We start from the raw sequence: 21,739 nt of genomic DNA, 5'->3' as shown, positions 1-21,739 counted from the left end.
AGGGACATCTGTTGTCGGCTCAGCAGAGATGCAGTCAGGCGGAATAACTTCAGGAGTTTGGGAGGTGAGGGGTCAGATGTCACTGAACGGCGACAACACTGTAAAATAGGTTGGATTTTTGTGGGAATTTTCTCTGAGCCTAAACTGTAAGAAGCCTTCTTACTATGAGGTAACACTAGGTGAATTTTTGGAAACTGTTGAGTCACTGACATTCGTGAAGACTTCGAATTTCTTTGGGCTTACTGAAAGAAATGATTTTCCTAGTTGGCCTCAATCAGTCAAACACCTGCACATCTTTGAGTCATGCCCTTGTATAACACGAATTAAATCATAGGACTGTAACAATTACAGTGAAAGGACAGCTAATTGTTGGGAAACAAATATTCCTATACATTCCAGGTTAGGCTGCTAAGAGAGAATAAAGAGTGCTGAAAACAGCATGCTCTTGAATAGATAAAAATTGGTTCAGACCTTTCCCTAGGAAGCTGAAAGCCACATCTAACCAAAGGCGGTCTGCAATGTGCTAATCTGAGTGCTGCAAAAATCAGGATCGGTTCAAGATGACGATATTGTCTTGGTTTTGAGTCTTCTTCAGTCTTCTGCCGCACCATTCTGCTTGCTCCAGTCTCTGACTGGGACAGATGGGAGCTGGTGATGGCTTGGTGCTGGTGAATTAATGATTGTCCCCTGCCACCTCCACAACTGTAAAACCTCCAAAGCATTCACATCAAAGGACTGGAGAACAAAATGCAGTAGTTACAAGTACCCGCATTCAAGGGGCAATTTCATCCATGTCTAGGCCAAGGACTACCTCCCCTTTCCCCCAAACAATCCCTCCCAACACAAAGAAATAAAGGAACAAACAAAAAAGAGCTAGGCAATGGAATGAAATGACACCCAGCAGTGCTGTTGGAATTATGAGAATGAGTCAGTCTAATCCTCAAACACTTCCAAGAACAATGGGGGAAAGAGTTCCGTGGGGCATTCCACCTTCATGTGCAGGAAGCGGCTGGCATGGCAGGCTCCAATCATCCGCAGATCTGTCACCTTCATCAGGAGTTTTGGCCAAAAGTGAGTCACGTGGTGTTTTCGGTAATTGATATAGTGTTCAAAGGCCAGCAGGAAACTATCTTGGTATTTTTCTATTCTCTCAACACAGGCGAGCCCTGGGCGGTCTGAGGGGAAGAAAGAAGATGGAGGTTAATTTGGAGGCAGAAATGAGAAGGCTTGCCTGGTCCAGTTCAAGCCCTTTAGTATGAAGTGGGCCGATCTGGGGACTTTCAACTCCTAGGAATGGGCATGGAGGCTATAGGAACTCTGGGGCATCAGGGACCAAGATACCAGGGAGTGGTGTAACTTACATGAAGCGAGTCAATGCTTTGTTCAGATAAATGTCTCTAGTTTAGACAAATCACCTCCTTGGGTGTGAAGGGCAATACCTCCCTCCTAGGGTACAGAAAGAGAAGCCTTGCCTAGAGAGCTGAAATACTCCGCATAATGAGGAAGGGTTTTGACAAGCATGGACATGCAGAGAAGAGAGAGGTGTGAAAAGAGATTGCGAAGGTCTCAGGAGGCCTGGATGCCAGAGGAGGAATGTCCGATGGGAAGAAACACTGGTGAAGACAAAGCAGCACAATATCAAATTTTAGTTGTTTACCTTCCCGTCCCTTATACCTTTGGTTGCTACCGTAGCAGCCCTGGGTTGGTGGTGTCTTGGGAAATTAAAATGAAAAGAAAAGGGGACGTGAGCCACGCTAGGGTCACCCTGTGCAGAGAAGAGTCACAGTGGGAAGCTGGAGCTAGAGGAGACCATGACCGTGTACAGCCCAGGAAGCCTTCCCAAGTCTTGGGAGGACCACTGGTCTTCCCACAATATGTAGGAGAGGAATCAAGGCAGTTTCAAAAAAATGATAAAAGGATGTCAAAAGAAGGCTGGATGATGGGGGAATATCTAGGCTGCAAACAACTGGGTTGCAAAAGTGGGTACAGAGGGACTGTACCTCAGCATAATAAAGGCCATATATGACAAGTCCACAGCCAACATCATACTAAATGGTGAAAAGCTGAAAACTTTTCTTCTAAGATAGAGGACAAGACAAGGATGCCCACTCTTGCCACTTTTATTCAGCATAGCATTACAAGTCCTATCCAGAGCAATTAGGCAAGAAAAAGAAAGAAAAGGCATCCAAATCCAAAGGAAAAAGTAAAACTGTCACTATTTGCAGATAACATTCCCAACTGCATCAAAAAGAATAAAGTACCTAGGAATAAATTCAACCAAGGAGGTGAAAGACCTATACACTGAAAACTACAAGACACTGATGAAAGAAATTGAAGAAGACACAAAAAGTGGAATAACATCCCATACTCATGGATTGGAAGAATTAATATTGTTAAAATGTCTATGCTACTCAAAGCAATCTGCAGATTCAATGCAATCCCTATCAAAATTCAATGGCATTTTTCACAGAAATAGATTAAACAATGCTAAAATTTGTACGGAGCCATAAAAGACCCCGAATAGCCAAAGCAATCTTGAGAAAGGAAAACGGAGCTGGAGGCGTCACACTCTCTGATTTACAATAATATTATAAAGCTATAGTAATCAAAACAGTATGGTATTAGCATAAAAATGGACACATAGATCAATGGAACAGAATAGAAGGCCTAGAAATAAACCCATGCATATGTGGTCAATTAGTTCACGACAAAGGAGCCAAGAATATACAACAGGGAAAGGACAGTCTCTTCAATAAATGGTGTTGGGAAAACTGGATAGCCACATGCAAAAGTATGAGACTGAACCCCTGTCTCATATCATATACAAAAATTAGCTCAAAATGGATTAAAGACTTGAATGTAAGACCTGAAACCATAAAACTCCTAGAAAAACATAGGTGGTAAGCTACCTGGCCTAGGTCTTGTTAACGATTTTTTGGATTTGCCTCCAAGAGCAAAAATAAGCAAGGGGAGCTATGTAAAACTAAAAATCTTCTGCATAGCAGAGGAAACCATCAACAAAATGAAGAGGCAACTTACTGAATGGGAGAAGATATTTGCAAATCATATATCCGATAAGGGGTTAATATCCAAAATATATAAAGAACTCATACAACTCAATAGCAAAAAGCCAACCATTCCACTTGAAACATGGGCAGAGGATCTGAATAGACATTTTTCCAAAGAAGACATACAAATGGCCTACAGGGACATGAAAAGATGCCCAGATGATCACTAATCATCAAGGAAATGCAAATCAAAGCCACAATTAGATATCACCTCATAGCTGTCAGAATGGCTATTATCAAAAAGAAAAGAAATAACAAGGGAATGCTTATGCACTATTTTTGGGAATGTAAGTTGGTACAGCCACTGTGGAAAAAAGTATGGAGGTTCCTCAAAAAATTAAAATAGAGCTACCATATGATCCAACAATCCCACTTCTGGGTATTTATCTGAAGAAAACAAAATCACTAAGTCAAAGACATATCTGCACCCCCCCCCCATGTTCTCTGAAGCATTATTACAATAGCTAAAGTATGGAAACAACCTAAGTGTCCATTGATGGATGAATGGATAAAGAAGACGTGATTCTCACACACACACACACACACACACACACACACACACACACACACACACACACACACACACACCCTACCCTGGAATACTATTTAGTCATAAAGAATGGAATCTTGCTATTTGCAACAATATGGATGGATCTTGAGGTTATTATGCTAAGTGAAATAAGTCAGAGAAAGACAAATACCGTATGATCGCACTTATTTGTGGAATCTAAAAAACAAACAAAACCCCAGCAAGCTCATAGACACAGCAGACTGGTGGTTGCCAGAGGACGGGGGTGGGTGGGTGAGATGGGTGAAGGAGGTCAAAAGGTACAAACTTCCAGTTATAAATAAGTCATAGGGATGTAATGTACAGGTGACTATAGCTAATAATACTGTAATTGCATATTTGAAAGTTGCTAAGAGCCTAAAAGTCCTCATCACAAGAAAAAAATGTGCAACTATATATGGGGATGGATGTTAGCTAGACTTATTGTGGCAATCTTTTTGAAATATATACAAATATCCAATCATTATGTTGTATACCTAAAACTAATGCAATGTTATATGTCAATTATACCTCAACAAAAATTAAAAAAAAAAAAAGCATAAACCTGAATGAACTCCTCATACAGCTCCAGGGAGCCCTACCATCCCCCTGCCCAGTTCTCCTCAGGTTGTGGCTCTGATCAGATACATTCATGCTTCACGTGTCTAGTTATTGAAATATCTGTATTAGTAAAACTCTAAGTAGGGTTCTGCTTAATCTGAAAGGAAGAATCAGGGCTATTGTCTCAATGCACCCTTCTGAGTTTAAACAAAATATGCTGGCTTTTGGAATCTGCTATCCAGCTCAAATTGCAATTTGTGCAGTTTAATTTCATGTTTTCCTTCATATTTAAGGCTGCTGCTCTGAGGCTCTGCTGAATCTCCCTTCTGTTCCCCGTCTCCTCTCTCTCTTTGCATGTGCCAGATAAATTCTCCACAGGATCCTGTAACTTTTGATCCAAACAGAAAATCAACATGATGTTGCTCTGCACTTACTTTGTTCAATTTCTTCATTTTAAAGGACACTGAAGGCCAGAGACCCTAGAAGCTTCACTCGAGGTCACACAGGGAGGCCTTAGATGAGTTACACATTTTATTTCTTTAAGGATAATTCTACTGATGGGCCGAGGGCCCCGGCTTCTCACTGGCTATCGATCGACTGGAGACTGCCCTTGGCTTCCAGGGGCCACAAGCAGCTCCCTGTCACCTGAGCAAGGAGAGTTGTCAGAGCACATCTGCTCCCAAGAGGGACTCGCGTGTAATATAATGTAACACAGTCACGTGGGTGACACTAAATTCCCCAGATTCTAAGTGGAGCAAGTCATGGGCTCTCACACACTCAACAGGAGGGGGTGAACATCTGAAGAGGAGGAAAAGGGAAGGCCGTGCTAGAGCCTGTCCACCACACAGGATAAGGGTATGAGTGACACCAGCATCCTGTGCGAAGTCCGGTACACACAAAACCAGAAGGGGGCAGGGTTGGCCAACTGCCCCAGGCAGGCCGGGCAGTGTCTACTGAAGGTGGACCATTTCATCGAGTCTTTAGCATGGCTCCTCTTTTCCCTCCCCACTACGTGGGCAGACTGCAGGAAGCATCAGGAGCCTGACACCCTCCTTCAGGTCCCAGGCCGTCGGCAAACCCCCGCTCGCTCGCTTGCTGGAGGGGAGCGAGACGTGATTCTGAAGCTACGGCGGGGGACCAGAAACTCATCAAGTGATCTGAATGCACACCAGACAAGCGCGAGCTCTCTGGTTGCCCAGTCTGGGCACACTCACCTGAAGACATCAGCAGGACGGCCTGAAGGAGAGCGACTTCAGTGTCATCCAGGTTGAAAGAAGACAGCGACATGCCCAGGTCGAAGATGGCGTCTGACACCACCCCGAGACCCCCGTTTTTCAGCTGGCCCCGAGTCACCGCCATCTCCCCGTTCAAGGTTAAAGTCTCACTTTCTGGATCGTAGCGCACGGCAGCGCGAAGGGACATGATCTCCATGCAGCAGCCTTTGAGGAGGATTATCTGGTCTTCGCATGGCAGCTGAAAAGAATCAGGGCATGTCAGCAAGTTGCAGGCGGAGAAATGCCAGTTAGGAAGCGCACGCGGGACCTTCAGGGTCACGGGAGCAGTCCCCCGCAAGCAGCACCCGTCCTGCCCTCTGTGAGCCCGTGCCCTTCCCTTCCTGCTCGGCTGCAGACGTCCACAACCATGTTTCATACTCCAAACTGCTCGTAATCTTCACCAACTTTAATCTTGGTCGTTTGCATTATATTCCAGTCACACGTGGAACTGTGCTAGTCATGGGGGTGTCTATTACAACACCAACTGAGACCTGCCTAAATGCACCCCCATTTTGGTCTGGTAGCTCTAACAGTCAACAGCTGACTCCACCGTTTAGCTGGCAACTGCCCTGCTCTGTTTTTTGAAGCAAGTTTGCTCCCCGAATCTCTTAAAAGACCGAGAATGAGGAGGTCGCTTACAGATGCATGTCACCCATAGGACCCAGAGATGTCCCAGCTTTGCTCAGTCACCTAGTGAGCCGGAGGTAGAGGTGAGACCAGAATCCAGACCTCCTGGCTCCTAGGTTGTTACGTTCTCCTCAGCACCTCGGGCACCAGAATTACTCCACACGCTGGATCTTTCCGCCAGTGTGGTAATCTCATTTTAAGCTCATTTGGTTGCCCTGGTAATTAGGATTTGTGATAATGTGATGACAACATTAATAATAAACTTAAAAAAAAAAACTTTGCGAAGAGAAATAATAAAAAATGAGAGTTTGATTTTCTGGAGGGGGAGAATGTTTAATTAGGTGCCATTATCAAAGTAGTTTGAAAGACTATTAGTTAATGGGTGTTTTTGATGAATTGGGCATCGTGCTAAGATTTACACACATCACCTTGTTTAATGTTCGCAGCAATGCAGTGAGGTAAATATTCTAATTCCAATTTTACTGACAGGTGTGGAAATTCAGGCACTGAGAGATCAAGCGACATGCTAGGGAGTCCCATGAGTGTTTGTGGGTGAGGCGAGGGGTGGAAGCCAGCTCTGTCAGAATCCAAGGCCAGGAGAAGAGGAGAGCTCGCTCTTTGAAGGGCGTTGGGTGTGCGTTTCCGTAAACAATGAACATGTAATGACACGTAATTTCTAACTCTTCATTAAAGCAGGTACCAGTTCTCTTTTGGGAAATACTCTTGGCAACACTTGACTAGTTCAATTTAGGATATTATGTCAGACTGAAAGTAATACTACTGAATTACCTTGAAAATATGGGCTATTTCATATTTTTTACTAACTCAACCTACCCACCTTACTGTTTAATTTCGAATTGCTTTGCTTTCTCTACAGAATAAAAGGCATTTTGTATTTGGTTCTGGAATCCATTCATGTGAATTCTCTCCTTCTACTCATTAAAAAAAAAAATGACTGTGATTTGCTTTTAATTAAGCTCTAATTTGTACTCCTCAGTTACATCCTTGGATTCCTGGCCCTGGGGCCTGGTGGGAAACAGGAGACCAGAGCTTAGCTAGATCCTCCACAGGCAAGTGTACAGTTGGCGGAAGTGGGTGGACGCTGGCCTTCCTGCCGAGGGCAGCGGTCCTGTCTGCAGCCCTATCACTGTCTCCATTATCACTGTCTTGTTAATCACACACTGCTGGCCCTGCCCTCTTGGAGTCTGCATTCTCCGAGTTCCTAGGTGATACCCATGCAGCTGGTTCAGGGACCCCACTCTTGAGAACCACGGACATAGAGTAGCAAAGAGAAATGACTACTCAGATAAAACCATTGTTTTGTTTTTTTTTTTAAGCTGTCACAAAGTATGCAGACTCGGGCAGGCCCCATCTTGGTAGCCAAGTCTGATTATAGATGAAGTAGAAGTTTTCGTTTGAAAACTTAGTGTCTAAGAGTTAAAATTTCAATAAAAGCAGAATAAGGATTTGTCAAGGATCACCAACGGCTTAAAAACTAGGCCAGATGCCTTTTCCTTTAAGAGGGGTTTGCAGGATCCTGCTGAGGCCTGTTTCCGCATGTGGGCAAACAATCTCTTAGTCACCTGCCAAAATACTTCCATTGTGAGAACGCTCCAGAGAGGGCCTGCCAGGCAGAGAGGCAGGGGCCTCCCATAGCCTCTGCCTAGCTCCTGGGAGAGTGTCACTCGGGTTGATTGGCAGGGATGCCAGTACCCTGCACTCTAACGAGTGATTCTTATGTGCGCTTTTGGCAGCTCTGCCCGCACTGACGTTAGATCTTTCGAAGCCCTCGGTCGGCAGGCTGGCATGGATCTTAGCAGAAAACTATTGCGAGTGCGATTTGCACAGCAGACGCGTCAGATTGCCTCTGGCACGAAACTCCTGGTCCCCGAGGCCACCTGGGGTCTCCAGCCCACTCCACAGGTAGCTCAGGGCCTCCACAGTTCACTTCCCTCTTTGGCGTTCCCAAGAGGGTGTCAAAGGGTAAAGGCCCTCAGGAGGCCACAAACACCAGAAACGTACGCATCTCTGCTGTCAAAGTAGCCGCCCGTCCACTTTTTTTTTCAGTTTGGAGACTACAAAATATCAGGGTTGAAAGAGAGATGAAATCATGACTTTGAAGCAGATGTAAATTCCTAAGGGAAACTTGAAGGGAGAAGCTCGCCACAACTCGTGCTTGAAAAGTTGCGTGCTGAGCCCTCAGCCTTGCCAAGGACATAAGTGCATGATGTGTTTGTGGCTGGTGGTGGCGAAGGCTTCTTTTCTTTCTTTAACTGACATATCTCTCAGAGGCTGGTTTCCATGAGCTTTACATTTTCTGAAAAACATTTTCTGGTGGTTATTCAAAGGGGAACCCAGGACTGATAGGCTAGCTCAAGTTGTAGAGCTAGCAAACTCAGCGGAGTTCTTTCCAGACACCAGGGACTGAGAAAAGAGGGCACAGCCTGGAGAGGACCAAGAGAGGTCCAGGGAAACAAACTCAACCCAGGGCACAGAAACGAAAGATGGTACCTGGAGTCAGAGGAAGCCGGTGTCCTCGGCACAGCCGTGAGAGGGTACACACTTTCTAGAGGGCAACTTGGCAACACGTATCGAGAGCACTAAAAGGTGTAGCCAAGGTCCTTAAATTCCACTTCTAGGATTTGCCCTTAGGAAATAGGCAGCTTTGTGAACTGGGCATAGGTACCAGGATGCTCGCTGCAGGATATTTATATTAGTGAAAAACTGGATGTGAGCTAAAGATCCTGTAACAGCAGGTAACCTAAATTATGGGAGAGCTATTCCTTAGCATACTATGTGGTCATTAAATATTATTTTGTCCAGTGGTTACCAGTAGGGGGGAGGGGAGGGGGTAGTACAACCTATTGAGTATAAGATGGCTCAAGGGTGTATTGTACAACACGGGGAATAGAGCCCTATTTTGTAATAACTGTAAATGGGAAGTAACCTTTAAAAATTGTATAAAAATTTAAAAATTAACTAACTGTAGAGTTAAGCAATGTTATTTCATGAGAGAATACTTAAATATTATGTTCTACAGTTGAGGGTAGAAAGTTAAGGCATTAGACACCAGGGTGCTGGCAGTGATCTGTTTCTTTATCTTGGTGCTGGTTACGTGGGTGTGTTCGGTCTGTGACAATTCATTGACCTGCACCCTTATGATATGTGCCCCTTACTCTTTAGTAAAAAGTTTGAAAAGGTAGTTTCATAAGTAGAACGTTCATTATGGTACAAACTAGATTAATATATTCCATATATGTACGTGTGTGTATATATGTACGTGTGTATACACACATAGGTTTGAGAAAAGGAACTACGCTCCAAAATGTCAGCAGTTTAATCTCCTGGTGGTGTTACCATGAATCGTTAACCTTTATTGTGCTGTGTCGGTCTCCAATGAATACGTATGATTTCTGTAACAGCCTCCAAAACTTTAATAGATGTTAATTTTTAAAAATGGTCAGAGGCATGGAAAAGCACACCAGATACAGATACAAGTCCCAGTTCCTCGGGCTCACCGGCTCCTCTGGGGTGGGTACGAGTGGTCCCCACCATGGGGCTGCTGGCCGGCCCGCGTGGAACCTGGCCCCCAGCACCCTGCAGCAGGAAGCATACACTCTGTCTCAGCGAGGCCTACGACCAGATCCCTGTGTCCCGAAACCCACTGCTCTGTCCTTCCGGGTATGGCTTCTGTGGAGGCTCAGAGATGGCCACGAGAAGGGTCCCTGTCAGGGTCTGTGGTCTCTCAGGATCCTAGCGGGCTCCCATGACTGCAAACTCAGACGCACGTGAAGTGGAGGCCACGGTGGGGTGGGATCGTTCCAGCTGAGGACACTAAGCCTCCTGCTGGGGGAGACCAGGTTCGCTGGCACTCAGGTAGCTTCACATAAGGGGCCCGGGGCAGGACGTGGCCCTCTCTGTTCGAGATCGTTCTGGGACCTCTTGGAGGTCTGAAGAGCAACAGATTGGCCCTGGGTGGGGTTCTTCGAAGGGGAAGATTCTCCGGAAAACATAATCAACCCCATTTGATTAAAAAAAAGGAAGGTTAGAGACAGAATGGTAATGTAATAGATGAAAGAACAGCAGAATTAACAGCTGAAATTTACGGAACATTTATGACCCAGGCACTACCCATAAATTATCCCATTGAAGCCTCCTAATAGTTCTAAGAGGTAGATCCTACTATGACTCCTGTTTTAAAGATGAGATAACCAAGGTTTGAAGACATCTGATAACTCATCTAGGACGCTTGCCCCTGCAGAGCCCGTGTCCTCAGCTCCCACATGGTAGGACGGCTACAGTTGGGATGAAGCGTCCCGAGGAAAGTCTATGAGCTCTGGTGGGTGAGCTCTTCAGTGTGCCCTGAAGGTGGGGCAAGAAAGGGTGAGCTTCTAAGAGGGAAGACTTAAGGAGATTTTAAGATCCTTGCTCTGTGAGGGTCATTTCACCTATCCTTGAGGATGAAGAAACCACCACACAGCCATCTTGCTGGGATACGTAGTGGAAATAATACAGATGGCGACTCAAAAGAACCACGGCCTCACCTTGAGCGGGTGAAATTCATCTCTTTGATCTTAATTTTCCCCATCTGTGAAATGGGGTTAATTAGAGCTATCCTGCTGATCTGTTAGCAGGACTGGATTTAATGTGGCAAACCTGGGCGTGGCAACCGGGGCATCACAGGTGCTGACTGATGGAGTGATGGCTGTCATGTTTTCCTGTGCCTGGAGCTAGGCAGGTCGAGAGGCTCTTTGTCGACCTCATGTGGACAAGCTAATGGATGACGACCCAACAGAGAAGGTGGGGAGGCATACGAAACAGTGCATTGCCATTCTGTACCGCCATGGCTTTCATATGACTAAGCCCCGACTAATTAGTATTAAATTACACGTCATAGTCAGTATTCCTGGAGATGGAGGAAACTATAATGAAAAAGAATGCAGAAGGAAAAGCAATCTCCTCACCTCACAAAACATAGGCAACTTTTTGGCAAAATCCACCACTCTGGTAATTGCTGGTGTGATGATTTTTGTAAAATGGCTGAAGGCTTCCAAGTCGACCTTTCCACCTTCTGGGGCGTTTACTATCGGTGCTTGTCCAATGTCTTCTGGCTGAGGAGGCGAGACAAGGAAAATTTAAATGAAGACATTGAAGGGATCCCGGATCACGGTTCTCACGTGGCAGAAAACCTCTTCTGAACTGACATACTGTACAGTTTCCACATCTTTTATTAACAGAGCCTACAGTTTTCGCATCCTTTAGTTCTCTGAGCAAAGATACCTGTCTTGGCCATTGCTTTGAAAGGCCCCTAGTGATCATGGTCACAGGATTGTTGCTGCAGAAAGAAAGAGAAAGTGAGAGAGAGAGAAAGAGGGAGAGAGGGAGGAACAACAGGAACTTGGGTTCTGCTTCTGAGCGCACAAAGGTGACCTAGGTTCTGGGGGCTCTGGGTGCCGTTTTCAGAGCACGGCACAGTCTGGAGGGTGCCTTTCTGCGGGAGGTGGGCACGGCGTGGGCAGCGATGGGGAGCCCTGGCCAACAGCACCCGGGGGCTCCGTTCTTGCTTCTGATGCCTTTTGCTGGGCTCGAGCCCTCCACACGCCAGCTGGAGGAGGCCTCCGCAGGCCGGGGGAAGCCCTCTGCTTTGGGTCGCCTCCAGGGACTGGGCTGTGTGCGCTGGGCAAACTTGAGGGCAGAGTGGAGAATGTACTAGTACGACTTCTCTGCCCTTGTTCGCAACCATCCATCGCCTTGCTGCTCACGGGGTGGGTGTCAGCAGCTTGGGCGTCATCTGGAGACTTACTTGTTGGAAATGCAGGATCCCAGCCCCCTCCCCAGACCTACTGGTGCAGAAGCATCATGCGCGCAAGCCCTCAGGCGCTGCGCACACGCCAGGCCCCCACGTCCACTGGGGCCTTCTAGCACCTCGGCCTGCTGTCCAGTGACCGCCACGCCGTGGCCTCTCCACTATCTGCTGTTGTCAGCAGTGCTCCCTGCCAGGAGCAGTCCTCCCGGTCACCCTTACTGGTCCTCGTGATGACAGTGACTGCCTCAGGGGTTCTCACCCAATTCCCGACAGGCAGGTGGGCAGAGGAGCACCCAGGGAGGTTAAAGACGGTCCCCTGAGGCCAGGCCTGATTGCTGGTCTTCCAGGAAGTTGTGATGGGATCAGAGGATCCTACACTGCCCGACGGTGACCCTCTTTGCCTAGGGTCACGGTGGCCAGGCAGGAACCGGGCAGCCAGGGTGGGAGGCGTGGGAAGCGGGGCAGAGAGGGCAGGGGGTACTGGCTCTGGGAGCCTGCTGAGCCGTCACCGCTGAATGGCTGGCGAGTGCACCGCGGGTGACAAGACCGTGGCCTGCCTCCAAGGTCCTCAGACTTTCCTGTGCATCAGTAAATGACCCCCAGACTTTCCAATTTAGTAGGTCTCTGTTAGAGAGAGAACCTGAGCTCCTGACAGCTTCCCAGGGCACCGATGCTTCTGGTCTGAGCCCACACTTTGAGAACCACTGAGGAATCCACTTCCCAGTTTTCTTCCCCCATCTCCCCTGTTACTGCTCACGTCTAAGTTTTAGCACGAAGAAAAGCAAGGATGATTCTTTCACTCTCTTGTTGCCAGGTCACCAGGGTCAACAGGAGCAGACCAGGCCCTCCAAAGTGTGGTCAAAGTTGTGGGTACAGCCTGGGGAAGGAATTTTAAATCTATTACATAACAAACGCTGGCAGCATTGACCTTTTTGGAATTATCCAGGAGGTTCTTCTGTTTATTTTATTTTACTTTTTTTATTGTTTGTTTTGGGGGCAGTGAGTGGATGGGAAAGAAAGCTGGCTTCTGTCTTGTTTCAGAATCAATGACGATATTTTGGGGCAACTGCTGGCATGGCAAAGCCTAGGAAGGCTACTGGTTCTCCGGGTGCAGACGGAATTGATGGAATAATCACATGTACAGCTTCTCTCTCTCTCTCTCTCTCTGTCCTTCTCACATAGACTGAGCTAAGGGAAAAGGTACACAGAAAGTCTGGGCGTGATTCTGATGCACAGTGAAGTTTGGTCACTGCTACTTCCGGCATCCTTCAGACCTCCTTGCTGGTCTTTCTAATCCCTGCCACCCTGAAATGCGGCCTGTCTCACCTGCATGTCTACTTTACAGCTCTCTTATGAAGATCAACTGATAAAAGGAACATGGTCACACATTAAAAAGGTAGGGAGGTGTACACACACACACACACACATATAGGGTGAACTTTTTAAGAAATAAAAATATTTTAATAACATAGCTTTGGCCTGGAATGGTCTTCAGTGGCTTACTATGGATGTTAATAATTTCCATTTAATCTGTGAGTCTGTGGGGCATTTGAGTCACCGTCTGTGATACCTCTAAAGGTTTGAAAAATAGGAGGGAAATTATACAAGGAAATATGACAATTTTACCTAAAATTAAATGCCCAAATGTAACAACCTCACAAGCTTTCCCGTTGATAAATATCAGAGTAGGAAAAAAATTTTCTTTTAAGCCTTTGGGTATTTAATGGAAAATACAATTGCTAGAAGTAAAACCACATACAAAGTAAAAGCCTTCTATTACATTATTAAGCTTTATATCCATAATAGGTCTCGGATACTAGAAAAAAATATATGTATGAATTGACCCAAGTTAACACATCAGGAATACAATTAAAGTTGAGCTTGTTTGTGACTTCCCTGAAGATTTTTTACCCATAAGGACGACACATTATTTGCTAAAATATTTGGAAGATGTTAAAAATAAAGAAGAGTACAAATATTTGGCACAGTTGAATCTACTGGATAGCTTCTTACAGCTAGTAGCCTACAGTCCACTCCCTGAACACGTGTGCTCACACACACGTGTGTTTGTGCACACGAGATCAAACTCGCAGACTGAGGATAGGCGAGGCTTGCAGGCTCACCACTGGGGACTGCGGGGAAGCCTGCCTTTTGCCTCTGTGGATCTAAGTGCTTGAGCTGCTCAAAGGGGTGGGCAGGGGGCCCTAACGGACCTCCAGAGCCTGCCCTGCCTACCTCTTCCCATCTCTTCCACAACTTGCTTCATGCTTTTCCATCTCAGGGCAGCCTTCCTTCTGGACTTTTGCTTTCTTCCAAGTCCTCACTTGCTTCTCATCTCTGCCAATTCCACATCCCACCCACTTCCAATTCTGTCTTCTCCTCGAAGCCCTCTCAGATGGCCTCAGTGGGAAATGATTCTACCTCATTTGAATACACCTGGTGGTCCATGTTACCACTCATCTGGCATCTAGGCACACTTATTACTATTACTTGTACTGTAGTTATGCAGGTATACATCTAAGATATGAACTTCTCAAGGTGGGGGGATATGCCTTGAGTATCTTTGTCTACTGTGTAGACGGCACTGGGCCAAATGGTGGAGGATTGAGTGAGTGAATAAACCTGTGTTTATACATGCACTCAACCAATGTTTACTGAGCAACTACTATGGGGTCAGGCCTTGTTTGAGATGCTGAGGTGACAGCAATGAACAATGTATCCTCAAGGAACCTTCACACAGTGAAGGAAGACAGACAATAAATGAAAAGAATACTCTCATGGAAGAATTTCAGTTTGTGTTAAGACTGGAGATGACCTAATAATACACGGGGCTCAGGAGGTAGGGTGGTCAGCCAGGCCCCTTTGAGAAGTGATGTGTGAGCTTTAACTTGCAGAATGTCAAGAAGGCAGCCTTCCACAGATGCAGAGGACATTTTAGGCAGAGGGCAAACCCAGTGCAAAGTCCCAAGGTCAGAAAGGAGGCCCGTGTGGTTAGGCCCAGAGGTGGCATGAGATAAAGGATGGAAGGCCGGCAAGGGTCCCATCACGATGGGCCTTCAGGGCCATGGAGGGGAGATGGGCAGATTTTAAATGCCATGGGGCACCGCTGAAGGGCTTTAAACAGGGGAGCAGCATGACGAAGTTTATGGTTCTATGTGGAGAAGGGATGTGGGTTCCAAGGAAGAGGCGGGAGAACAGCAGCAGTGGTTTGGGCAGGAGAAGAAGTGGGCTGGACCACGGGGGCAGCAGGAGAGACGGAGAAAAGTGGGACTTGGAGACATATCTAGGGAGCCCAGGGCAGGGGTTTCTGATGGACTGGAGATGGGGTGGAGGTCAATAAGGAATCCAGCGTGTATCCTCTGGGGCAGTGGAGGGGGGGCACCTATAGAAGGAGAGATTCAGGGGTGTGTGCAGGTGTGGGCTTCAACCCTAGCTCAGCACTACAGGTGGCTGGTATGACACAAATCGAGACGAACTGGGGCTTTGTGCTTTGGCTGTTGCATCAGAATTGTTCAAGGTGAGTAGGAAGTGCTACCGGTTGACCTCTTTGCAAGTGGCTGTCTCAGCTGGGGCTTCTTGGCTGGGGTCTCTGGCACATGCAGAGGGGATGGGGCAGACGGGACTCTTCTCTTCCTCTGAGTGATCACCGTGTGTCTCCCCGCACCTTTGTGATGGCGAACAAATGGTGATGAGAGGTCCCTGGGCCTTGGGCCTTTTCCTGGGATGAGCAGGGACGGGATGGTACGGGTGGTGGTGCAGGGATGATGCGTATTGTAACTCCGTAGGAGGTTGTTAACGACATGCCAAGCATTTATATGTATTACTTTTACACCATTGATAAGGGCATCAAGGCAACCGAGACTTAGAGATGGGAAGTAACTTACCCAAAGTCACATAATTAAAAAGCAACAGAGGCAAGCAACAAACTCAGGCTGTCTGGTTCCAATTTCTACGCACATAACTACTAGACTACGCTGCCTTCTTCTGATGTAATTATAATCATTTTGGGTGACAGAAGCCTTCCTGGCTTGATTGCACTTGTTTTATGACCACACGTGGTCAAATCACCCATCCTGCATCACCCTTCTGCTTATGTCCCTTCTCTGAGGCTATTCCCATTGAGAATTTGTGTCATCAGACAGTAGCTCTGCCAGGGGAAAAGTAGGGCAGGCCCACCTTGGTTCTGATGGTCACATTTTATACCTGGTGGAAAATCCACTCAAAGCCATACCTTTGCATGTGAACTAAGGGAGCAAAGTAATAAGGAGACAGGCTGGGACCTGGGACCTGGGACCCTTTGCTGCAGGGCTTGCACCCGGACAAACGTCTCCTCCAGCAACAAAATACAAAGAAACTATAAGGGACTAAAAATAGCTGTGTGCATGCGCAGTTGGAGCAAATTATGGACAACAAGACACAAAAAGACCAAAAAAAAAAAAAAACCCACCTGCCACTTCTGAGGAGTCCAGAGCAAAAGCACAATACTGGGCATGCCCCCTGCACTCAGCGCCACCAAGGGGTGGGCAGACCACCTAGGACATCCCTCTGGCCCGACCCCTGGCCCCGCCCCTACCCTCACCCCATGTAAGGAACCTGCTTGCCCCCCCACGCCCCCCAGGGAGCTAGCAAGGGCACCTGCTACTTGTTCCTGCTCCCCGCTGCTGCAGCAGGGACCCCAATAAAGCCTTGCCTGAACTCCTCATCTGGCCTCTGGTCAATTTCTATTGATTAAGGAGTCCAAGAACTCTGGTGGGTAAAAACAACACAGTGTTCAACAGACAATACTGTCGCTGTATGGAGTTTACTCCAATCCAACGTCTTCCACATCTGGGAGTGCAGATGTGAGCTGCCTTGCTGGAGAGACTCCGTTTTCCCTTGTTTGCCACCACCGGCCTCTTGCCCCCTCTCAGTCCACATGGACTTTTCATCATCACTGTCACCACACAGGAATCGGCACTTCTGCACCATCAGAGATCTGAGTGGATTGGAGAATGACTTAAATGTTTTCGGAAGTAGTTTTAAAGAGTGGCTGTAGAATTACTGTGAAAATCTGCATGGCTTTTGCAAAAGTTCCTGACTTGCCAATGACTCATTTTCACAGGCGTATCGATTTGAAACCCAGGTTCAACCACCCATCTCTGTTTATGACTTGAGTCCTGGTCTTAGGTTAAAAAAACGATGAAGAAGCTCCTTTTGGGAAGTAAGTTACTTTCCCATTCCAGATAAATGAATACGTCTAGCTTTTATGGCAACATATAATTTTTAATCCCTTATGACATTGCCACACTATTATTAACATAATAGGCCTCCTCAAATTCTTTTCCAGAACAAGATGCGCAATCATCACATAAAAATAAATGAAATAATATACGTAGCAGTGTTGTAAGCAAAAAAAAGTGGTATTGGCCACATAAGAAATGCAAATCTGAATGTGCAGAAGCCAGTTCAGGACATAGATACTATGTAGCAAAGCTGTCTTTAATGAAGGATTCTTTTTTTTTTAAGAGATTTTTTTGATGTGGACCATTTTTAAAGTCTTTATTGAATTGGTTACAATATTGTTTCTGTTTTATGTTTTGCTGTTTTGGCCGTGGGGCATGTGGGATCTTAGCTCCCCGACCAGGGATTGAACCCCCAACCCCTGCTTTGGAAGGTGCAGTCTTAACAACTGGACTACCAGGAAAGTCCCTAATGAAGGATTCTTAATGTCCTTGCAGGAATAATTCACCCCTCAAAAGCGTGAACTTTTTATCCTGAGCATAAATACTCAGAGTCACCCTGCTGCAGGGGGTGTGCGTAAATGTGTCAAGTGGCTAAGACACAGGGCTTAGCTGTGCTGTTTCTGAGGATGGGCCCGTGGAACTGGATGGTTTGTTACACAGATATTTACTGGGCTCTGTTCTGGTTATCTACTGCTGTGTAACAAACTTCCCCAAAACTTAGTGGCTGAAAATAACAAATTTTCACTATCTCTCAGAGTTCTGTGGATTGATGGGCTCAGCTGGGTGGTTCTCACTTGGGGTCCCTCATGAAGTGGCAGCAGAGTCTGGTGTCACCTGCAGGCTTTCTTACTCACATTTCTGGTGCCTGGGCTGGTTGGGAGTCTCTCCAAATGGCTGGCTTGAGCTTCCTCACAGCATGGTGGTCTCAAGGTAGTTGGACTTTTTTTTTTACATGGCAGTTGGCTTCCCTCAGAGAGACCAGATGGCATCCCTCTCCAAGATAACCAGTGCGGAACTGCAAGCCTTCTTATAACTCAGCCTTAGAAATCACTCTGCCCAAATCCATTGCTTCAAGGAATCACAGCCCAGCCCAGCCTCAAGGGAAGAGAGGAATAGACTCCACCTCTCCATGGGAGAGAATGGGCCGTGAAGACAGGGAGGAAAGAATTTATTGGCAGTCACCTTGGTGAAAAGATACCACACGTTTCAACCACATTGCATAGTGTGGTGGTTAAGAGCATGGATCCTGGAGCTGGGCTGTGTCCATCACCACTGCTTACTAGCTGGGGGATTGAGGGTAAATCTCCTTAACTTCTTTGTCTCTGTTTGTAAAATGGAGATATGAACCACATCTACCTACATAGGTTGGTTGACATAGGGAGTTAATATCTGGAAAGCACTTACGCTGGTACCTGTCACTTGGCCAGGGCCACCCAAGTGTCTCCTAACTTAACTGTTAGTGGCTGCCGTCAACAGAGTGTGTTAGAACCTGCTTGTTAACAACAATGAAGGTAATTGTTGGAGGGCAGGTGGATTATGGGTAAGCTTTTTCTTTCCAAAAATGTCCTTTAAGGTGGTTGTTATACCGTCTTCATGAAACAAACCAAACCAAACAAAAAACTAGCCCATTATAATGGTGATGTTGAGGCGTGAAGACGATGATAGCACTGTATCTCCTTGTTCAGATGAGGAGTGCCCTCACCTACCCGGGAGATACAAACAGACCCACAGAGTATCCGATGCTGGGACTGAGTGAGGTCCTCATAAAGTTTCATGTCATAAACTAAGAGCTGGGTCAGTCTCTGAGACGGCCAAACACCAGCCGGTGGTGGGACCAGTAGTCCATCTGGGAACTTGGGACAACAGACCTGAGTTGGCCTTTGGGCCTGGCCCAGCCACTTTCTGGCATTGTGATCTTCGGGCGAGACACTGAAGGCTTGGTTTGTGTACCTATAAAACGGGGATAGTGATTCCAGCCTACCTACCCCAAAGCGTTGTGAAGTCCAAAGAAGAAATAGAAGGAAGGACTTTCACGATGGTTAGTTTTTATAAAAACATCAAACATTGATATTCCAAGGGTCTGGAAAGGCCTGTTTTTCTTTACACTCCCCTCCCCCATCCCTTCTCCCCGTTCCCATTGTCCTCCTGGACACGAGATAATTTATTTTAAACTCAACATTTTGACTTCTATTGGCATAAAAATACGTTTGAGATATGAGTCACTTCATTCAAGGGGTGATTATAAAGGGGATATTTTGGAGTGAGTTTAGGGGACTAGGTATGTATATAAATGGGCATCTGAAGGAAGAAACAGGTATAAAAAGGGAAAGCTAGCAGGTAAAGAATTTTGCTAGTTGATCCAGGGCTGCCCTTACAGCCAAAGCAAAGAGATAAGTGCATTAGAATTCAGTGACTCACAGGCAGGAGAAGGTCAGACAGACCTGGGTTTATAGCCCGGCTCTGCACTCTGCTCCAGCCAATAACATGCAGCGAGGACACCAGCATCCCGGATTCTGAGGACCAAACGGAGCGCGCAGAGGTGGAAGCAGAAGGGGCGGGGCCTTACCAGGAACTTCCGCTTCTGCTTCCAGTGGCTGCCTTGGGCGTTGGTGGCCACGTGGGCCTCGGTGACGGTCTTGATGAGCTCCCACTCCTGGTCGGTGGGCTCGGGCTTGTGACCGATGGATCTCTGCAGCTCCTCCCGCCGCCTCTTCTCCCGGTTCTCCTCGATTAGCTTCCTCTTGGCCAGACGCTTGCTGTCGTCCAGGACCACTGGGGGCGGGGAGGGACACAGAACAGATACTCCCCAGACACCTGGCAGACCCGCGGGGGCTCGGGCCGGTGCATAGCCGGCTCAGGGGGCCTGCGGGGGTCATCCTGGGCCATTTCTCCCTTGGCAGCAAACTGCTATGGACGAGCCATCTTCCACCACTAGCCCCAGCACCAAACTCCCGATGCCTAGCCAGCTTTCTAGAACAAAGGTGGGGGCGGGGCGGGGGGGGGGGATGGGGGCTGGACACTGGGCATCTCAGCCCCACAGAGGGGTGGACCCTAGATAAGAATGAACCAGAGACAGGTAAAGCCCATCCTACCTATAGGTTCACAGGTGTGTCTGTCTAGCCAATCATCTGAATTCACTCTTAGGGTTTCTGTTCCTTCCTTCCGCCCCCCAAATGTCTCTTACTAGAAGAACTTCAGGTTCAAAAAGTTCTTGAGCAGTAAACAGAGGCTGGCGATCCCTTCCTCAAAGGAAAAAGGAGCCTAACTCTTCATTCGTTTCCTGAAGGCTGATTGGAGTGTGGCGGGGCCTAGCTCAGGCCTCACAGGCACTCACTTTGCATTTCTCTCTACCTGGTCAACCCTCAAAGGTGATTAAAGAGCCCAGGCTTTGGAATCTAGAAAGACTCGGGTTTGAATCCCGATACTACCACATTCTAGCTGTGTGACCTTTGGCAGGTTACTGAGGCTCTCTGAGCTTTCATTTCTTCCCATATAAAATCCGATCAAGGGACTTCCCTAGCGGTCTAGTGGTTAAGACTTCTCTTTCCAATGCAGGTGTTGCAGGTTCCATCCCTGGTTGGGGAGCTAAGTTCCCACATGCCTTGCGGCCAAAAATCCAAAACATAAAACAGAAGCAATATTGCAACAAATTCAATAAAGACTTTAAAAATGATCTACATCAAAAAAAAATCTTTAAAAAAATCGGATCAGGGCTTCCCTGGTGGCGCAGTGGTTGAGAATCTGCCTGCTAATGCGGGAGACACGGGTTCGAGCCCTGGTCTGGGAAGATCCCACATGCCGCGGAGCGGCTGGGCCCGTGAGCCACAGCTGCTGAGCCTGCGCGTCTGGAGCCTGTGCCCCGCAACGGGAGGGGCCGCGATAGTGAAAGGCCCGCGCACCGCGATGAGGGGTGGCCCCCACTTGCCGCAACTGGAGAAAGCCCTCGCACGAACCGAAGATCCAGCACAGCCAAAAATAAATAAATAAATAAATAAAATTAAAAAAAAAAAAAAAACACAGGCTTTCTTTAAAAAAAAAAAAAAATCGGATCAATAATACCTACTTTGCAGGGTGTCAGTGTGATAATGCACTATACATGCTCAGGAAATAGAGCCATGACTTTTATCATTTATGCAAAAGGGAAATAAGAAGGGCAGGTAACAAGAAACCTATATTTCTGTGGTTAATTTCCAAAACGAAACCATTTCACCAGACTCTCAGTAGCCCTCAGTGGCATGGAAAGACTCAGGTTTCGTACTACAGAGTCGTAGGGTTTTACCACTGGAGGGTCCTCAGCTCTTATCTAGTGCAACTCCCTCCTTCACAGAGGAGGAAGGAGATCATGACTTCCTTAAAGTCACACAGCAAGTTCATGGCAGAGCCAAGGCAAGACCCAGGACCCCTGACTGTGGTCCTACAATATCACTGTCCTAGGGCCGTTTCTTGAGGAAGCTGCGACCTGGTAGGGAAACAAAAAAAAAGCAAACGTAGCAGAGGAAGAGAACCAGAGGTGCCTGGCAAATCCACAAACAGAAGAATGAAACCCCAATCATGGAGATGTGATTGGCTCATCAGAGTCAGGGGAGCACTTAGACATGTGGGCAGGATGGGTGAGCCCTGTGAAGTCATCATGA

General features: G+C 47.0%; 1 protein-coding gene across 16 annotated transcripts in view; it reads right to left on the bottom strand.

Annotated features, from left to right (window-relative positions):
- Positions 1-872: 872 nt before the first annotated feature.
- THRB (thyroid hormone receptor beta) overlaps positions 873-21,739 on the bottom strand; it is a 386,038-nt gene continuing 365,171 nt past the window's right edge. For all 16 annotated transcript variants that reach the window (XM_057545136.1, XM_007173862.2, XM_007173859.3 and 13 more), the window contains 4 exons: positions 19,672-19,877; positions 11,042-11,188; positions 5,391-5,649; positions 873-1,175 (listed from right to left, as the gene is read on the bottom strand). In XM_057545136.1, coding sequence (XP_057401119.1) covers positions 934-1,175; positions 5,391-5,649; positions 11,042-11,188; positions 19,672-19,877 — 854 coding nt within the window. In that variant the 3' untranslated portion in view covers positions 873-933. The remainder of the gene's footprint in view (positions 1,176-5,390; positions 5,650-11,041; positions 11,189-19,671; positions 19,878-21,739) is intronic.

The sequence above is a fragment of the Balaenoptera acutorostrata genome, chromosome 4, assembly GCF_949987535.1.
Source record: "Balaenoptera acutorostrata chromosome 4, mBalAcu1.1, whole genome shotgun sequence".
Lineage (NCBI taxonomy): Eukaryota > Metazoa > Chordata > Mammalia > Artiodactyla > Balaenopteridae > Balaenoptera > Balaenoptera acutorostrata.
The sequence above is the reverse complement of the archived record's forward strand: the minus strand, read 5'-3'. Positions and strand labels throughout refer to the sequence as shown.